Source organism: Cryptotermes secundus, unplaced genomic scaffold (genome assembly GCF_002891405.2).
Source record: "Cryptotermes secundus unplaced genomic scaffold, Csec_1.0 scaffold171, whole genome shotgun sequence".
In the NCBI taxonomy this organism is placed as follows: domain Eukaryota; kingdom Metazoa; phylum Arthropoda; class Insecta; order Blattodea; family Kalotermitidae; genus Cryptotermes; species Cryptotermes secundus.
Window position 1 is genome coordinate 358140 of NW_019726223.1, and position 12834 is coordinate 370973.

General features: G+C 37.0%; 1 protein-coding gene across 3 annotated transcripts in view; it reads left to right on the forward strand.

Annotated features, from left to right (window-relative positions):
* LOC111863891 (protein mini spindles) overlaps positions 1 to 12834 on the forward strand; it is a 78438-nt gene that overhangs the window by 52804 nt on the left and 12800 nt on the right. For all 3 annotated transcript variants that reach the window (XM_023850687.2, XM_023850686.2, XM_023850685.2), the window contains exons 26-30: positions 2457 to 2630; positions 4070 to 4391; positions 5619 to 5806; positions 7210 to 7375; positions 10719 to 10892. In XM_023850687.2, coding sequence (XP_023706455.1) covers positions 2457 to 2630; positions 4070 to 4391; positions 5619 to 5806; positions 7210 to 7375; positions 10719 to 10892 — 1024 coding nt within the window. The remainder of the gene's footprint in view (positions 1 to 2456; positions 2631 to 4069; positions 4392 to 5618; positions 5807 to 7209; positions 7376 to 10718; positions 10893 to 12834) is intronic.

Sequence of the window (12834 nt, forward strand, 5' to 3'; positions counted from 1 at the left end):
TTTTTTTTTATTGCTAGTGGGGTGGGACTAAGTCCCTCGTACTGCGGCCACTTCTGGCCTATTGTACCAGCCCCAGGTGATAGGTGAGGGTGATTGTGGAGCAATTGGTGGAATGAAGATTGGCAGTAAACTATCAGCAGCAAGTTGTATCTTCTATAACAACCTAACATAAAACAATTATGTAATAACATTCATTTTTAAAAAGACTTATTAAAGGATGCTATTATTACAGAGACTATCTCGACGAAGAATCCTTCAATATCAGCTAATGATAAGTGAATACATAGAATATGTTGTATTTATGATCATTACTGTATTTCAGTAATTGTATAATATGAGTGACGTGTTCTATGTCAATGTAATTGATCTCCAGGGTGAATAAAAACAAACAAACAAGCATACTATCCTTACGTTTGCATTTGCATCTGTGTAAGATACATCTTAGATCATAACTTGGATTTCATCCATCATTGAGGTTAGACATGAATGCGTGAGAACTGACTGATGAATCTTTGTCAGAAATAGTCAGAAATGATGATCCTTCTTAAATTCCATCTGTGAATAAAAAAATGAATGGTATTCATTTATTAGGGTTTAATAAGATGATTTGTATACATGAAAGTCTTTAATTTTGTCTTTAAAATTCATATCAGTCAAGCATGATTAATTTTCCATTTTTCTAATTACTCCATTCTTCAGTCTCAGATTGAGCCTTACTTTTGGAAAAGTAGGGGCAGTTATATCTGCTTTTTAATGACACAAACTCTTTTTTAGTTTAGTATGTTGAATTAAGTGACAATTATTTAAGTAAATGTAATTTCCAATTTTTCTCAATGAACAATGGGCAGTAATGTGAAATAAATCTTGCGTTCATATGCTATTATGTCTGCTTTCATCGCTTATCGAAAGATGAGTGAGTTATTTGGTGTTGTGCTTGACAGGAAAAACAAACACAAAGGCCTAAGAAATCACCTCCTGCAGTTATGCCCTAAAGTCGTGAAACACTCTGTATATATATACAGGATGTCCCAGGAGGAATGTGCCAAACTTCGGGAGGGTGTTCCTTATGTTAAAGTATGCCGATATAACCCAAAACACCTATGTCCAAAGTTGAACGGTTACGGAGATAATGGCCAGAGAAGTGTCAAACTTTGACCGGGGTTACACACTTGTTGATTACAAAATAGATATTAAAACTGGCAGGAATATGTGGATTCTGTAATGTTAATAATGTACGTAACATCAAACTAACTTGTGAGTGACGGAAAGCCATAAAATTGAAGTACGAAATACTCGCTCGCCATGTCATAATTGTCCTTAGGTTTCCAAGCACTATACATGACACATGACTGGCGAGCGATGACGTAATATGGCTGCGCTATAACCCGACCACATAACTGTAAACGTACATTCACAGGAAATCTCTTTTGGAATTTCGTTTCCATTATCTCATGTGGATTATTATGGAACCACGTATGCACATTTCGTAAATTATTTACACCATCCAGGGTAAAAGACGCCTCATCACTGAATAAAATGACGCTTAACAGTTCGGGATGAACTTTTTATCCAGTGGCACAAATCCATACGCTGTGCATGGTCGCCTGGTTCCAGATGTTGTACCATTTGATCATGGTAAGAATAACTCTTCATGATGTAAAGTTTGCCACACCTGAATACATGATACGCCGATGCGAGAGGCGATTCTACGAGTGATAGACGCGGACTTCACTGAACAATATCAAGAATGTGCTCTCGTGTGTCTATCATTCGTACATCCTGCCTTTCAGAGTGCACAGAAACACTTGCAAGAGAACCAGTATCACGCAATGTCTGGTGAATTCGCGTAAATACACTTCGAGATGGAATCCTTCGATCGGGAAAACGCCTTTGGTATTCTTCAACAGCAGCACGTGCATTGCGACCGCAAAATCCACACACAAAATGCATATCACAATATTCCACGTGTGAAAACACAAGAGGCATTTCAGCAACTCATCACACAACTAATTTACCACCCATTCACGACCCCGCCGCAACGTAATCTGTAGGCTCTGGTAGGTTGCGCATGAGATCACGGCTAGTGTGACATCACCACACTCAAGTACAAACAGATAACAGTCACAGCTGACTGTCCACAGTGCGTGGACCTGCAAGAAGACCACACTTTTCTCGGGCCATTATCTCCGTAACCGTTCAACTTTGGACATAGGTGTTTTGGGTTATATCGGCATACTTTAACATAAGGAACACCCTCCCGAAGTTTGGCACATTCCTCCTGGGACACCCTGTATATATATATATATATATAGTAGAACTGATGCACAACAGGACGCATCCCTAAAAGATTTATTAGGATTAATGGAGGTGTTCAGTTTTTAATAATGTTCCAGTTGTAAAAATTTTCCAAATTTCCCCTGTTTTTGTATCTTTTTAAGTTTTCATTCATTTCACAGGAGCACTACACCGAAACCAAGGCCAGTCTCTACAGGTCCATTTGGCTTGGACTTTGATTTGCTGGAGCGTATTGAGGGGAAGGGGGTACATTTAAATCCTCCGAAACTTATAGAATTTGACTTACAAGACATCCTTAATGATGCTCCTGTCACAATGCCAAGTGTGAATACAGGGTAGGTCATTCATCTGTTGTTTGTTACTTAATTTTATTTATATCATGCATGACATTTTATTACACATACAGTTTTCAGACATTGCCAGTGAAAACAGATTTGGAGTAGTGGTTTTGTTGTGTTTAACTTCAGTAATTCATGGATATTATAAACTTAAAAAATATGAAGGTGCAAAATATTTAGTTGCAAGAAGAGACAAATATGTTGCATATAAATTGTGTGGTGTTGCAGTATTCAGTAGAACGGTGTTAAATTTACATGTTCTTGTGGTTTACAGTTTCAATTATGTTAGTAGGTGTGATATTGGTTAGATTGATTTGTGTTTGACAGATTCTTTTAAAGTCATTAGTTGTATATTCTCAGTCATCATAGTGACTAGGCTGCAGGTGGATGAGCAGGGTTTGATTCCTGGCAGGGGCTGAGATTTATCTCCTCTTTCAAGTACCAAAATTGGCTTTGGTGCCCATTCAACCTCATATCTAGTGGTTACTGGTGTAGCTTCTCCCCTGGAAGTACATTGGCTGAAGCAAAAAGCTGACTACTTCCCTCTTTCTGATGTAAGATTGAGAATATACGTGGCATAGTGCTTAATTAAACACAGTTTGAAGTTTACCTTATTGCTATGGAATTAAACTTTTTAATTGTCTCCCATTAAAAATAAAGGAAGTAGTACATGATAATAAGGTATTTAGAGTGGCCTTAAACGCCTTTTTACATTCAAAATCCTTTTATACTTTGGATGAATATTTTGGTTGTATAAATGAGTAGTAATTTACTATGTTCATTCAATATTGCATGCATTGTTTGGATGTGCAGTTGTACATTCAAGGATATTGCACTGATACCTGCATTGTATATAGCAAGCTTATACCTTGACTGGTTTTATTTGGTATTGAACATGTAAGATATANAAGATATTTGACTTGTTCTGTGTCCAGTGGTGTTGGCCTGAAATTGGATTTGAAGAAAGCAGTCTTCTGGGATTTGGCACTGTGTATATGTGGTGTTAACACCACATATACACGGTGCCAAATCCCAGAAGACTGCTTTCTTCATAGTTACCGCCGTGAAAGCCTCAAATCTTACATGTAATTGGATTTGCTTGAATGCAATAAATACTATACTATATAACTTTGAATTCTTGAGGATTTTGCTGGATTATTCTCTTACATAAACATAATACTGATTAATATTATGAGAAAGTTAAGTGTATATTAGAAAGAAAATGAACTTAACTCATCAGAGTTATTACAAAAAATATTATATTCCAGTCAACACATGTGCTGACAGGAATATAAAGAATATTATCTATAGTGATTTACACAACAGAATGCAACAAGATGTGAGTCAGCAGAATTAATTCTCCCTTTCAATTATTGCACTCATCATATCAGATATGGCTTTTCAGATATTAAGATTTGTGATTTTGTGTGATTCAGCTATCCAACACTGTCACGGCCACCTGCATTACAACCCTCTCAATTAAACATGTTGCATAACATCGATGAGAAGACGAACATGGTACTGGATTCCTATATATCCAACTTCTCCTCTCCTGATATAAAGTTGGTAATCCAAACTGCATTCCAGCTGGATGCACTGCTACAGTCAGATAAGGCAGTGAAATTGAAAGGCAAAGTAGATCAGGTGATACTGGGATGTGTTATGCAACTTCGTCTACTTAACTCAAATCACTATATGAGCATTCCCAAAGGAGATGTTACAAGAGTGTACCGAGCCCTCTTTATGTTGCTGTTGTCGGTAAGTGAAATTATATGAAGGAAAGTCTAAGAGTAAAGGCAATATTAGATGTGATATTAGTAGCATTGACAAAAGATGCAAACATGAACAGTATGTACATGTGTTGAAGTTAAGAAGTAAAACCATACCTGGGAGAACTGAAGAATTAGCGTTGATGAAATTGTATCTGTAATGAATTGTTGCTCATGAAAGAAATGATGGGTGAAAGTTGTAAAGTCCAATAAAAAAAAACATTATGGTATCGTATTTGTTGAACGTATGATGAAATGCATTGAAAATCAGGACACAGAAAAATTATGTGCCTGTTTTCTCAAAACTTGTAATAAAATTGCCTTCAATTTTCATAGTTTCATATTAGCTTTCAAATGTGTCTAAACTGTGCTAACTCTATATGTATGACTGCAAAAAGACGTGGGTTGCTTTGGTATTGTTGAAGTGTTCCTTGCCTCTAAACACACACACACACTGTCTATCTGTAATGAAGAAAAGACTAAATGATTGACACAGACAGCATTTGTAAATTAACAGTTGAACGGCTCAGTTTTTACATGGTTTTATTTCATTATAACTGACCAGTTTTGGTGCATTTGCATTGAAGAGTTGCAGAAATGCTCCTGTTGACTTAGCAAAGTCTGCACATGTCCATCTGTCTGGATATAACAACTGAAAAACTGCTAAACTGATTATCATGAAATTAGATAGTATAGAGTTTTATTAAGATACATAGACATTCCAATTTAGTTTAAGTGGATAACAGTAACTGACACTCTGCAGGAACCCTTACATGCCTTTCTTTTTGCCAACAGCTTGAGTGTAACTTGCTTAATATTGCAGAGAGTGCACAAATCCAGTTTGTACTTGTGTGTGGTTCTGCTTTCAAGCATACCAAAATGTACATGAGTTAAAACAAATGTTACTATTATTATAAATTATGTTTTTGTTTTTGTATAGGATACTAATTCCATAGAATATGACTGGCTTTATGACTTTCTTTGCCAAGATTAAAGGCAGATGTTTTTATTTAACTGATTGTGACACAGTAGTTTCTCAGATATCAATTTTAGTATTGCTTCAAACATTCAATTATCAGAAAATAAATTGTGGTTTAATTGTGGGCTTAAAGTTTGGAACGGTTGCTGGTGGATGGACAAACATGATGTATTTAATAGGTAATCATACAATTTTCTTCTATTCGAAATACTGTAAAAGCTTGTATTTTGTTTTCAGTTTTACAACAATAGTGTCCTGTCTTGCCAAGTTTCAAAAGATGTGTTGCGCGATCTGGTAGAGCAGTTGATCAGTCTGTTAGTAAATGGGCATATGGAGGAGTTAGAGAGTGGAGAATCATACATTCGAATTATCAACACATTGGTAGTTCGTGTCATTGAACGTTCTGACCACACTAATATCACATGGTGAGTTTAATGTTTTATTTCTGTATAAATGAAAACATTAATTTTCAATTATGAACTCTACTCCTTTTTCATGTGTGTATGTTGCCTATGTTTATGCATGTATATAGGAAGTAATGTTCTTAAGAAATCTGCTCATGTGTGCATGCAGATCCAGTTTATAATGTGGATAAAATTGGTTTCTTGCTGTTGCATTTTACAGTGTTTACAATTTTTACTGCACTATTGGTTTCTGCTAAATGTCCGCAAGAACAGTGCATATTTTTAACTGATTTTGCATTTCTACACGTGTATATTTTTACTGAACAGAGTGGCATCTGAAGATAAAGAAAGTAACTAATTACTCTGTTTGACTTGTTAAAAGAAATAATATGGTCTATAGGTTAATGTCACATTTTCAGTTTCCTGATCATAAAATTGAGATCACTATAATTTTAAATTTGTGAATTGAAGTTATCATATGGTCCTATTGTTATTAAATTAAATTTAAAATTGTAGTCCCACAGAAAGATTGGTTATAGATTTGATTTACTGAAAAGTGAATGAGAATTTTTTTCTTCTTCTTCACACCACTGGGAAGTTAGTCTCCTCACCTTAAAGCAGTTGGTCTTTAGCTGACAGCTACTCCATCCATACAGAAATGGATAGTATACAGGCGAACTCTAAAATTCTTAATCCCCATTCAATGGAAATGTAAGTGCCTTAAGTAGGAAAATATTGTGACATATTTGCTCAAGACAAGAACTGTGAAGCCAGGAGAGACAACCGGTGCTAGGCAGCAGATTTGTAACAGACAACAGTGAAGTAACTGGAAAGCAGTGTTCCTTGCATGGTCCATGCAATAGCTACATGATGCACCAGTAGAGGAACTGTTGTGATAGTTGTTTTCTATGTGATCCATGCTGAGGCTATGCAAGGAGTGAGTAGAATAAAGTGGAGTTAGTGTAGTAAAGTGAGTTGGTGAGTGATTGGATTAGTTAAATGACTGCTGTGGTTCAGTCGCTGTGAGACCCTGGTAGCTGAGGCACGGGGACAGTTCAGGAATCCAGAGGAAGGGGAACATCCACCCCTGGAAGTCATTACCAGAAAAGTAGGGAAGACACAGCAGAATGAGAAGACTTATTGCATGCTATAGTGAAATGCAGAGTATGTGAATTAGCAGTAGTGCTATAGTTCCTTATGGTTGTGATCTGTAAATGTCCAGTAAATCCAGTTACCAATCCGAAACCCCATCTGTTGTCATTCATAGATGTGACATTAATAACCAGTTATGTGGCTGATGTCTTATATGTGTGTGTATGATTGTATGGACATTGCATAGGTATTTTTGTTGCAGTTTAAATTCTGTTATAAATATTTGCTATTGCAAATTGTATGGTATGGTTTTGACGAGTACGATTTTGCAGTGCTCTGCTCAAACTGCTGTATGAGAGTGCGGGAAGTTCCACATCTTCTCATAGGTTTATGGAGCTGGTAATGAAGTGCCTATGGAAGGTTGTGAAGCTGTTCCCTGGGTGGGAAGCAGAAATTGACTTTGATATGGTCCTCTATGACATTCATCTCTTTCTGAAGGTTAGTACTGTTTCACACATGATAATTTTAGATTTGCAGAATACTTGTGTCTTTTGTATTTCTGAACATTTTGCCCTTTTACCATTATTTCACAAAGGAGAGTTTTACAGTATAGTTTAGTTGTCCATTACTAACGATTCCTGTGCCTTAGATCACATAACAGATTATTTCAGTATGATATGTTGTCTCAGACTTAGTGGTATTTGATTACATATGTTAGGTTTTCAATACTGTATTTGTACATGTATAAGCCACACTTTTTTGGCAGAAATTTGCCCTGAAAAAGTAGCCTGTAGCTTATAAATGTAGTATTGTATATATACTACCACAGTCAATAAGTTCGTGGAATGGCCACAAAACGTCGTATGGGAATTTACTGCCAATATGTTTCAGCATTGTTTTCGACAGCTATATCAACGTTGGCAGACTTGCATAGCCGCCAGCAGCAACTATTTTGAGGGCCGATGTGGATCTGTGTAAGTGTATGTGAATACCTTGTAATATGATGTGATAAAACCACATTCCACAAACTTAATGACTCTACCACATATATATATATATATATATATATATATATAAGCTGAAGAGTAACTCCAAGGGGCAGGACATTGCTTCAAAACGAAACGCTGTGATTTATCACAGAGCCGTTGGCCGCCATTAGATTCTATTATTCGCCACTTTAATCCAGTATACACCTTCAAATCCTCTTTCTCAAAGATCCACTTTCAGCCTACTTTCCTTNCACCTCAAGCCCTTTATATATATATATATGTGTGTGTGTGTGTGTGTGTGTGTGTGTTTAAAAAAGGTAAAGGTGTCCTTGTACTTAATTAGATAAGCACTGTCATGATAGCAAAAGGGGGGTGTGGAGGTATAGCTCCACCTTGACTCTGACAGTAGATGGAGGTGAGTTATCAACTTCATAACCCTGCTGTCCCCCCACCTCCTGTGGGAAAGAGTCCATGGTACCTATTGTTAAGGAGGCTTTGTGGGCCCCAGAGCTGGTCTGGACACTGTGGAGAAGAGAAAAATTTTGTACTGCTCATTATACATGTGTAAGTATGGTATACAGCCATGTAACATATGATTAGGAAGTGTTATGTCCCTGGTGTGGTTTGTTATTTTTGTTCCTGTTGTTTTATGAGCACTATCAAGTTTTGCTGATTGTAGTGGCCACGTGGTGCATAGTAACTTGAGTTGCAGAGATGGTTATTTATGAGTCGCTGATGTCCCATCGAGGGAGTTCTACACTGTGTCTCAAAATGATGGACCAAATTTCAGAGCTGTACTTTTCAAGATGGCAACATGCTACAATTACAGGAATGGCCACAAATGGTCTAACAAGTTTTCAAGTTTTGTTAACTTTTTTTATAAATGCTCTACATGCCCTCCATGCTGCACGGACAACATCGAGACAGTAGCCATATTCATCCCAAATGCCTCTCAAAGTGTTTTCTTCCAGTAAAGTCACTGCTGCCCTTATTCTGGTTTTGAGGTCATCCAGGTTAGTCGCTTCGACAAATCCCCACAAGAAAAATTCGCAGGCATCTGGCGGTAATCTTTTGAAATTGTATCCCCCACCCTTTCAGGTGGTAAGAGTTTCATTCATGGGCAGTTTGCGGTTGCAGATATATAGCAATTTCAATTTGGGTCCATCATTTTGAAACAGCCTGTATACTATGTGATTTACTGTCTCAGCTCTGAAACTGAGCAGGTTACAGTGTCATCAGAAGAGCTGCACCTTTTGTTGTACTTATCATGAAAGCCTGTAATACTGCTATCTCATGAAGTGTACAGTACCCTCTTGATTAACTTGGGGGCAGATTATGTGGGGCTTTTGTTTAGAAAATCGACTGGTATGTCCAGTGTTAGAAGATAGACTTTATATGTAATTGCTTTTTGGAAAAGGAATGAGTACAAAAGAAAGGGAGTTTCATTTCATGTTTGAATATGTACTTGGAAGCTCAAGAAGGCAGTCTTTGTTTTGTTTTTCTTTTTAATGTTTCTCAGAAACCACATTCATTCTCTCCCAATACCGTTCAAGTAATATACATGGTCTGACAGTAAAGTTCGCAAACTCATTGCCGTAAAAGTGCTACATACCTCATTGCTGTATATCACTTTGGTCACCTTCAAAGTACTCCCCTTGGGAAGCTATGCACCACTGCCAGCTCATAGTCCACCGTTCAAAACAATTTTGGAAAGGGTTTTGTGGAGTGGTCTTCAGAGCTGCCATCATATTACTCCTGATGTCATCAATGTCATCAAAATACCTTCCTTTCAATACTTCCTTTATCTTTGGGAACAGAAAAAAAAAATCCCCTTAAACTTCTTCTAATCATTCTCTGATTTTGCTTACACTCTTGCCATGTTTAACAAAAATTTAATGTTCATTAGTTGCTCTAATTCAAGCTCCAACATTCTCGCGATGGTACACCAAAACACACTCAGACAAAACAATAAATGCCACTCAGAAAGAGACTGCCATATCAACAACAACACAGCTGTGAAATGCTGACATGCCAGTGTCATCAAACCATACTGAGGTTTCTGTCCACCACTGCAATGGCAAGCACACGGTGGCAAGTTCACAAACTTTGTCAGACCTCAAACACTTATAAATATGTCACACGTTACTTACGTATTCCTTTTACTGATTATGTGGTGTTTCTGATTATCCAGGGAAGTTCATTTCTCATCTTTCCCGGTTAATTGGGAATCTGCTGTGTTTATTTGGAAAGTCTGTACTTTAGTTATTAAACCTTCAGATTTGTTTCATGGAAACCATACAGTAGTTTCTAAAATCTCAGTTTGTTTTGTATATACTTTGAATGTAAAATATCTCATAGGAAATGAGAAAAATGACTCAGAAATCCTTCAAAGGGCATTTTTAGAACTTCTTCGCCTTTTTAAATTGGATTGTATTTGAGTAGTTGCATATAGAATGTTTTATTCTTGTACTATTAGTAAGATTTGTATTGGGCATAAGTGACTTATACATGGGAGATGCTCTGTTTGAATTCCAACTGGGGCACCCACTATCCAGCCTGAGGTTTTTGTTGGTCACTCGCTCCAGGCAAGTTCCAGGACAGCACCTCAAATAAGGCCATGCCCTTCTATGACCTTCAAAGTTCATCATTCAACAATATATAGTCTGAGATACAGCATTGTTAAGTATTCCACAAATAAATGTTAGTATCATATTCTGTCATGTTAGGAAGGAAGTGTTGGTAATTGTTTTCTTCCCATAATAGATATGGTTTTGTGTGTAGGTTTCTACAGGTACGAGCACATTTAAAACAACTTGTGTAAAATTAAAATATCTATTTCATGTTTTCTTCAGGATTTTCCTTCGGCGTCGTGGAAGAAGCGGCCATCAGATACTCCTTTGCGAACAGTTAAGACCATTCTCCACTGCATGACAAAGATCAAAGGCAACGGGATCTTAATGCATCTCAGTAGAATTGATAACCCTACTGAATCAGAGCTGCATTCATACCTGTTGAAGATAATCAAGGTATGTGCTGAATGAAAGGACATACTTGCTGGCACCTGCATGTACAAAGTCAAGATATGTGTAATTCCTGTTTAATAGTGCTTAGTCGCCTCTATTGTTATTACTGCCGTTTAGGAAGAATATTTTTGTGTCTATAAAAGCAAAATAGTAAGTGGACAAAAAATATTCAAATTGTTAATTTGAAACTGAATATACTGATTCTTTTAGCTGGGAAATATTGTAAGAAAATAAGTTTTGTAAGATTTGAGGTTTTCATGGTGGTGACTATGAAGAATGCCATCTTCTGGGATGTGGCGCCGTTTAGATCTTATGTGAACTGACATTTCAGAGGAACATGGTATTACACAAGATCCACATGGCGCCACATCCCAGAAGATGGCATTCTTGAAAATAAGTTTTATTTAGACTGAAAATAGATTCCTTTGGGTTCTAGTGATTTTAATTTAAATCTGATAGTTATGTTCCCAGCAATGTATATGCGCTAACAACAGTATGATCTCTAGTTTATGTTATGATTTGTGTGTGTCTGCCACATTGGTTAACCCTTTGAAGCACAAAGTTCATGTAAATAGTATACAAAAATTAATTTCCTTTCTTACAGAGAACACAATATCACCATTACACAGACCAAGTTAGTTATTAATGTTTGGGGAAGTTATCACTGTTCATTCTGAACATCATACAAAACACACAAGTATCATCATCATCATCATCATCACTGGCACAACAGCCCTTTGTGAGCCCTGGCCTTCCTCACATCTGCTCACCATTCTCCATTTGATGCTACATTCCTCCAGTTATTTACACCCAAAATTCTTATATCCTGCCACACACATTCTTCCCATTTCAGTCTTGGTCTTCCCACTTTCCTATTTCCTTCTGGTTTAGAACTAAGTATTTTTTTTAATCGTTCTATTCTCGCTGGCACGTATTATGTGTCCAGCCCATTCAAGCCTTTTCACCTTTATAAATCCAATAGTGTCTGGTTCATTGTATAGCTCATGGTTATACCTCTTCCTCCATATTCCATTTTCTTCCACTGGTCCAAAGATATATCTCAGGATCCTCCTTTCAAATATACTTAACAGTCTTTCATCCGATCTTGACAGTGGCCAGGTCTCAGAGGCATAAGATAGCACTGATCTTGTAAGTACTTTATACATCATAGTTTTGGTTTTCCTGGGTATTAGTTGGGATTTCAGGTGTTTCCTAAGGCCATGGACACATTTATTTGCCGCAAGTACACGCTTTTTTAGTTCATCACTGATATCATTTTTACAGTTAACTTCTGATCCAAGGTAAGTAAAACTACATAAACCTCAAATTTATATAAGCCAGTTTCAATATATGCAGGTCCATTAGCACAGTCTTTCTTGGTTACCGGCATGTACTTTGTTTTATTTTGGTGAATTTGTAGATTCGTCTATCTTGCTGCTCTTTCCAATGTAAGAAAATCTTTCATAGATTTTTGTGTTTCTACCAATCATCAGTATCATCTGCAAATGCAAAAGTTTGAACTGACTTATAGAATATAGTTCCCCTTGTGTTGATGCCTGCATCTCTAACTACCTTCTCTAATGCTATATTGAACAAAAGGCAGGTTAGGGAATCCCCTTGTTGAACTCCATTTCTAGTTATTATAGGGCCAGACAACATATTCTGAATCTTAATTTGTCTTTCTCATAGTGGCTCTGACTAAGGCGATTAACTTCCGTGGAATGTGCATCTCTTCCACTGCCAGAAAAAGACTATCTCTGTCTAAGGAGTCATAGGCTGATCAGAAGTCATTGAAAAGATGATATGTTTCAATTTGGAATTCATTACACTTTTCAAGGACCTGGCAAATAGTGAAAATCTGATCGTTAGTTGATCTTCCTTGACGAAACCCACATTGGTAATCCCCAGTTATGCCTTCCACAGAGGGAGAGAGTCTGTTAAATAG